The sequence below is a fragment of the Piliocolobus tephrosceles genome, chromosome 2 (assembly GCF_002776525.5).
Source record: "Piliocolobus tephrosceles isolate RC106 chromosome 2, ASM277652v3, whole genome shotgun sequence".
NCBI lineage: Eukaryota > Metazoa > Chordata > Mammalia > Primates > Cercopithecidae > Piliocolobus > Piliocolobus tephrosceles.
Window position 1 is genome coordinate 35,807,484 of NC_045435.1, and position 8,046 is coordinate 35,815,529.

At 41.8% G+C, this 8,046-nt stretch overlaps 1 protein-coding gene across 1 annotated transcript in view; it reads right to left on the reverse strand.

Annotated features, from left to right (window-relative positions):
• LOC111543867 (cytochrome c oxidase copper chaperone) overlaps positions 1-3,450 on the reverse strand; it is an 8,403-nt gene extending 4,953 nt beyond the window's left edge. The window contains exons 1-2 of the mRNA XM_023214224.2: positions 3,194-3,450; positions 1,059-1,147 (exon numbers count right to left, since the gene is read on the reverse strand). Coding sequence (XP_023069992.1) covers positions 1,063-1,147; positions 3,194-3,300 — 192 coding nt within the window. The 5' untranslated portion in view covers positions 3,301-3,450 and the 3' untranslated portion in view covers positions 1,059-1,062. The remainder of the gene's footprint in view (positions 1-1,058; positions 1,148-3,193) is intronic.
• Between the last annotated feature and the right edge of the window lie 4,596 nt (positions 3,451-8,046).

The following is an 8,046-nucleotide window of genomic DNA, read 5'->3' on the forward strand; positions in this document are numbered from 1 at the left end:
CCCACTGTCTGGGAAGTGAGGAGCACCTCTGCCCAGCTGCCCACTGTCCGGGAAGTGAGGTGCGTCTCTGCCTGGCTTCCACCCGGTCTGGGAAGTGAGGAGCGCCTCTGACCACCTGCCGCCCCACCTGGCAAGTGAAGAGGGCCACTGCCCAGCTGCCCCACTGTCTGGGAAGTGAGGACCGCCTCTGCCCAGCCGCTGTGCAACCTTCCAAGTGTGAAGTGACAGCACTGTGTGTGATCTTTTCTGTCTTTCCCAAGTTTGCATTTTTGACATAAAGTTTACTTTTAATTTAAAAAAAAAAAATTGGCCTGAGGCTTTAGTTTTATTTGAATAAAGCACGGCACAAAAGAAATAACTACAATTCCATTTTCATTTTTCAGAAAGCAATACTTCCATGGGATACCTACTCCCTACTTAAAACTATTCATTGGCCAGGCATAGTGGCTCACACCTCTAACCCCAGCACTTTGAGAGACCAAGGCAGGGGGACTGCTTGAGTCCAAGAGGTTGAGATCAGCCTGGGCAAGATGGCGAAACCCCATCTCTAAAAAACAAAACAAAAAATTAGCCAGGCATGGTGGCCCACACTTGTAGTCCCAGTTACTCTGGAGGCTGAGGGGAGGATCACCCGAGCCTGGGAGGTTGAGGCTGCAGTGAGCTGTGACTGGGCCACTTCACCCCAGCCTGGGTTACAGAGTGGGACCCTGCCTCAAAAAAAAAAAAAGCATTTACTGAAGTCCCACAGTATTAGAAACAAGAAAGAGAATATTTTTCTTTTAGTTCCTTCAGTCAGACAATTTTCCTAAAGCCATGAGACCTAAAGACTGTTGTCAAACCCTTTCTTAAAAGCTCAATTCTCCCCTTCCCCAATCTGCTAAATGCCTGTCTTTACTGACATAATTTACTCCCTTCACTGGGAACTGAAAAATCATGGTTTTTTCAAATTGATACTTAAGCATTTTAGATTAACTAGGTGAACTACCTTTCAGAGAGAATGTAGCCCAACTGTTGCTAAATCTGTAAAGCAATACACAAATTTGAAGCAAGAAGCTTACCATTTCATATTTTAAATCCCAGGGCTCTCATGCATTCCTTGTGGGCCTCAATTAGATCTCCACAGTGTTCTTCTCCTTTCTCGATGATACTATAAAACAAAATGTACTTGTTCTCTAAATAGGCATTAAGCACATTATTAAGTATGCATGATAGTGATGGGCAGTGAGACAAAACATAGGTATAATGGAATGTAGCTGGAGTTAAAACAAATGCTATTACCTCAACCAGCTTTGTTTTTATTTGATCTTATGGTGTTTCCATGCCTATGAAGACATTACACAGATAAGTGATTTTGGGGGGTAAATCTGATAAGAAATAATCACCCATATTAAATATTGCCTCTAGTCAATATCCAAGGAGTAACATTGCTCTATAAAGAAATTGACTGACTGAATAAAATACTTATGCTAAATGAAGGGCACAGAAAACAGATCAATTTTTTGCTTATTATCACGGAGAAATTAACTTTCTGATTTTGCCCTACATTCAAATACAACCAAGTAAGTCTACTTCTAATTACAAGACATCAAAAACATAAACACCAAAAACATCTGGTAGCCAGGAGACCAAGATGAGCACCCCCTCATGATGATCAAAGAACATTTTACTTGTAAAATTCACAAAGACAAGACTAGGACTACACAGCTTTATTTCTAAGGCCTGAAAATGTGATTTAGTAAATAATCAAATAAAGCCAAACTCAATTACAAGGAAAAACTGACTCCTGACTACGGATATTTGGGGAGAACCCACGTGGTCTGAGGCAATCGAGGCAAAAGGAATTTAAAGAAGGGAATAGGTTCTCCTTCCATCGAAACTCTACCCATGCTTCAATAGCTCAAGAGCTGCCTGCAAATGGGAGAGATTGCCTGAGAGAGTGAGATCATTGTGAAGATAACAGCTAGCATTCATTGATCATTTATTGCCATGTACACGGTGCTAGGTACTTGACATGGCTTGTATCATTAACCTTTACAATAATACTGGAGGGAGTTTCTTTTATTAGAGTCATTTTATAGACACATGAGGCTCAAGGTCACCAAGTTAGTGGATTAAGATTCAAACCCTGACTGTGGATCCCAGACTCTTAATCATGCTGTCATACTACTCAAGGTTCAATAGCACTTACTGTTACCACTGGAACAATTTGTTCAGACGGCAGTCTTTCAATCCTGCCTTCACAGTATTACTTACAAAATACTGAGGATTAATAAAAGCACTGGGCTCCTACCCTCTTATCCCATTACAGCACTAATGATTTCTTTCTTATATCTATTATCTGCGAAGACAAAAGGGGCCAGAGGAAGAGATGCACATTCACGTTATCTGAGGACGTCCTCTAATGAGATTTGCTCCACAAGAGAGGATATATAAAATAAGAACAAACCTTTTGTGGACTGACAATCTAGATGAACTATTCTGAATACTTTGTCCCCTGCGCCACAGAGTAGTTGATTTTCAACTTTTGGTTGCCTTAAAAGGGTTGAAGGGGAACTCTTCAGAACTGTAAGGAATGCACCTGTCCTACTGTCTCTAAATTTTGGGAGGAAGCCTTAGAATTTACCAGAAAATCTTTCCTGTTTGGTCTTAACAAATCTTCTATCATAGCCCTTACCACGTGGTATACAAGTCATTGGTATATGTCTCCATTAACTTTAAGCTCCTTTATATCAAGACCCATCTTTATCCATGTCTACATTTTCGGACCTAACGCAGTCCTTAACCCATAACAGATACTCAAAACACATTTGTAGGAAGGAATGAGTGGTTGAAGCTAGCGGTTCTCCTCTCTCTTCATCGCTTCCCGGGACTGAGCCACCGGAGAAGTCAACAGAGAGCCGACCAGGAAACCTACAAGGCCCAGTAATTATCTCCAGAGCGCCGCAATGGGGCGGGGGGAGGGGAGGGGGAGGAGGAGGGGAGGGGGAGGAGGAGCGGAGGGGGGAGGAGGCGTGGGTGGGGGAGGAAACGGGGAGGGGAGGGGGGAGGAGGCGGGGAGGGGAGGGGGGAGGAGGCGGGGAGGGGAAGGAAAAGGGCAGAGGGTAGAGGGCAGAGGGCGTAGGGCAGAGGCACCGGAAGGCACAGGCCGCGGCCCGAGGCTCATCGGCCGCGCCCTCTCCGGCTGCACACTGACCACGCATCGCGCGCCTTCTTGGTCTCCGGACAAGCGCAGCAAGGCTTCAGTGGCTTCTTCTCCTGAGGCTCAGGCGGGGTAGGGTTTGAGTCGACCAGACCCGGCATCTTTCGCGCCAAAAGCAGCTACGAGCTGAGACAGCCAAATCTGCGAGCCTCCGCAAACGCCGATTTGTCCGCTGCCACTTCCGGCAGTCGCTCTAAAAAAAAAAAAATAAAGGAAGTCCTGCCTCTCTCTGACAGGTCGGGGGTTGGATTTAAAAGGGGCGCGTGCGCAGCAGAGGCAAAATTCCGGCCTTAACGAGAGAGTGCCTCATCAGCGCATGCGCAAGGAGGCCCGCTGACCGGTCACCTGGACTGTAGTATTTACACTCTAGGACTCTAGGCTATAGAGAATTTGTTAAATCAACTTGGGGAGGGCTCACGAAGAAGGAAAGCAGCAAGACAACTGAGAGATCTTGTAACACCCGTTCCTCCCCACCCAGTATCGAAACGGAAGCCCAAGATGGTGAAATGATTTGTTCAAGCCAAACAGGAGAAACCACAAGTGAAAGCCAGTTCCCTTGAAAAACAGACTAGTTTCCCCCTGTTTTTTATCTGCCTTCTTCCTGATCCCCACACACTGCAGGCCTTTCCTTTCATTGACCTATTTAAAAATGAATAGCAAAGACACAGAACCACCCAAACCACAACTATTGGGGGAATTTAAAAGGTCCTCTAACCCCCTATACATCTCCTACGCACATTAAATCCTCAGCTAATTTGCATTTATAGCCCATCTCCAACTGATTTGAGTTCAGTATGAATTATTCGGTCATATATTCGTTAATATACTGATGAATAATATTGAAAAATACCATTTCCATAGCATTTCCTCAGGTACATAGGTAAACTGGTGCCCGTCTTATTCACAACGAAATGGATATAATCATTGGATTTTTTTTCCTGCAGAGAACTGTTGGAAACAGGCAATAAACTCTATTTAATTTTATTTTATTTTGTTCTATTTTTTGGAGACAAGGTCTTGCTCTGTTGCCCAGGCTGGAGTGAAGTGGCATGATCTCAGCTCACTGCCACCTCCACCTCCTGGGTTCAAGCGATTCTCCTGCCTTAGCCTCCTGAGTAGCTGGGATTACAGGTGTGCACCACCACGCTCGGGTAATTTTTGCATTTTTTAGTAGAGACGGCGTTTTGCCATGTTGGCCAGGCTGGTCTCAAACTCCTGACCTCAGGTGATCCGCCGACATCAGCCTCTAAAAGTGCTGGGTTATAGGCGTGAGCCACTGCGCCCGGCCAATAAAATCATTTTTTAAAGCAGGACTTCGAGGCCCTGTTCAATAGCCGCCTGGTGATGGGTACTTTTAAGTACTTAAACTTTCAGTATCACCTAATCAAAGTTTGTTTCTATATTATAGATATTTAGCTCAGGGAATCTACAGGTGTGTCTGTGAACTGGTGCTGTATAAGAGTAATTTCTATATGTGTATTTTTCTAGTTACTAAGACCATCCCCATTTTGTCATCTGAAAACTTTCAATAAGCATGATTTTTATTTCCTTCTTGATTGATATGTTTAATAATACAACATATTACCCTCATATTCTAAATTCACCCTCATCCATTAGTATCAATTCTTTCAACTAGGTGCTAACTCACATTGTTTAGAATCTTGCTAATCCAACAGTGCTTCCTGGATAAGCAATATCAGCATCACTTGTAACCTTAATATACAATAAAATGTGGTTCAGCAAATCAATGGGGAAAAGAAAATAGGCTAACCATCTGGAGAAAATTGAACACTACATTAAAAGGAAGAGTTCCAAATGCATTAAAGGCCTACATGGGAAAGATTGAAATATGAAATTAATAGCAAATTGTGGAGGAGAATATTTTAATACTGAGGGATGGAGGAATAACTTATGTTACAACATTTCAAAAGTACAAATTGTATGTCAAAAAATTGAAGAAATTGCATCAAAATAAAGGCTTGGGGTTTTACACACATTACTATAGACAAAGTTAACAAATAGATGACAGAATTGGGAGAACATATTTGAAATCTAAATATTTTAAAAATTTTTTAGAGTTAAAAAAACTAATGTGTTCACTTAGAAGGTGTATTCAGTTGAAACAATGTCACCTTCACCCACAATATCTTCCATATACACAGAGCTGTGGAGGTTGTGAGAGCCATCATTTAATCTTCATGGCAGTCGAAATTATTATCTGCATTTATAGATGGGGGAAAAATTGAAGTTCAGAGGTGTACATGATTTGTTCAAGGCTTCATAACTTGAAAGTGGCAGTACTGAGTCTCACCATCTTCTCCCTGTAATCTGTCTACTATCCTACTTAATTTATCTAAATGCAAGGCAAAGCCCAGTGTAGTGGCTCACACCTGTAATCCCACACTTTGGGAGGCTGAGGCAGGCAGATTATCTGAGGTCAGAAGTTCAAGACCAGCCCGGCCAACATGGTGAAAACCCATCTCTACTAAAAATACAAAAATTAGCCAGGAATGGTAACCTGTAATTCCAGGTACTTGGGGGGATGAGGCATGAGAATCACCTGAACCCAGGGAGTGGAGATTTCAGTGAGCCAAAACTGTGCCACTGCACTCCAGCTTGGGTGATGTAGAGAGACTCTCAAAAAATTTTAATTAATTAATTAATGCAAAGCAATTTTTTTAATTTTAAAAATAATCATTGATTTGTATTCACTTGTGCTATTGCATTTTTATGTATAGGAAATGAACAAGGAAGAAAAGGAAGATAAATATCTAACAAGAGTTTAGAGAGTTAAGAGAATTGAGATGAACAGTAGGAACAGATTACAGACCCAAAGACTCAACTTTTCTGCAATTGAGACTTTGGCCCACTGTCCCTCCCTGCTTCAGGGAAGAAAGATGACTTCTTCAGGTTAGCTAATACCGGCAGGCCTCAGGCAAAGAAATTGAGTAGCAGCCCTTTCTGCACCACACTTCCTTAACCTGCTATGTTCCAGACATTTACAAACCTTTGGTTTCCTTACTGAATGCTGTAACCCTTACACTCTTTCAACAACTGCTTCTTCAGGATGAAATATTCTCCTGACTTTGAAACAAAAGAACAGTGGCCTTTCCAAAGTGAAATATTTAGTCATTTATATCTAGCTACTAAATTATCCTCTTGTTTCAGGATGGTACAGCTAACCGACATATGTGGGTTACTTTTCCTTCCACCTTTTCTTATATGAAGTAAGGTGGAGCACGCTGGCTCACACCTGTAATCCCAGCACTTTGGGAGGCTGAGGCCGGCGGATCACTTGAGATCAGGAGTTAGAGACCAGCCTGACCAACATGGTGAAACCCCGTTTCTACTAAAAATACAAAAATTAGCTGGTCGTGATGGCAGGCGCCGGTAATTTCAGCTACTCAGGAGGCTGAGGCAGGAGAATCCCTTGAACCAGGGAGGTGGAGGTTGCAGTGAACCGAGATCATGCCACTGCACTCCAGCCTGGGTAACAGAGTGAGACTTTGTCTCAAAATAATAATAATTTATATAAAGTAAGCTTTAAGGTCAACTTTCGATTTTTATGTTATCACTCTGCTTTTCTTCTTTCTCTTTATCATTTTTTCTTTTCCTACCTAGCCTAAATGCTTTTATACTTGTGGGATGGCCTGTTTTGGTATTAAAGGAAAAGTAGGAGTATATAACATGAAATTTATCATTTCCCTTTCTACCCCAACAAAAATCTTAATAGCCCACTTCCCCCAAGAAAAATAATTTTAGAGAGCTGTAATTAGAGTTTAACACTAGGTGGCTGATCAGTACCAAATAATAAAAGATAAAATTCACCCATCTGTTTTACAAAGGCAACTCTGAGATTAGTTTGATTTGTCCCTTTTATATCAAGCTCTTGCTCCTCAATTTTGATTTTAACCAGAATTGGAACTCTTTTAAACCTTTGGAATGCTTTGCTATCACTGTAATTGCTAAATTAGTAGGCATTAAGACTTGAAGTGGTGACTGTAGTGGACTTTTTCATAACACAGTGAATATGTTTATTGTATGTTATTGAATGGGGACATTAGCTACCAGTGGCACCAAACAGCAATTTCGTGGATGCATGACAGCCCTGGCAATGCCAGAAGCAACAACTAAGAAAATACTTTCTAAAATCCTTCTATGATAAAGGTATTTTTAGCCATTTTTCAGGCCTAACTAATCCCAGGTGTGGCAGCTTTATCAAGTAGGACTGGGTAATTGTTGGCAGAGAAGGAGTGACACCATATGTTGAGAGATAAGAATTACAAGACTTAAATTTTCATTGGCCTAATGTACTATGTCTACTTTGTATAAACTAACTTACAAAAGTAAGTAAGGTGATTTTTCTACTTATATCTGCCCCTGCAAATAAAAAAATGCTTTCCAATTTCCACAGGTAAATATGTACTGTACGACATTCTCTATAGCTGCAATTTTATTCAAATTGCCTGCCACAGTTTTATGAATGTTGGTTGTATTAGTCTGTTCTCATGCTACTATAAAGAAATACCCGAGACTGGGTAATTTATAAAGGAAAGAGGTTTAATTGACTCACAGTTCTGCATTGTTGGGGAGGCTCCAGGAGACTTACAATCATAGTGGAAGGCAAAGGAGAAGCAGGGACCTTCTTTAGGAGATGGTAGGACAGAGTGAGTGCCAACAGGGGAAATGCCAGACACTGATAAAACCATCAGATCATGTGAGACTCACTCACTATCATAAGAACAGCATGAGAGAAACTGCCCCCATGATCCAGTTACCTCCACCGGGTTCGTTCTGAGAGACAGGACTACCTGGATTTCCTAGGCAGACTAAGAATCCCTAAGCCT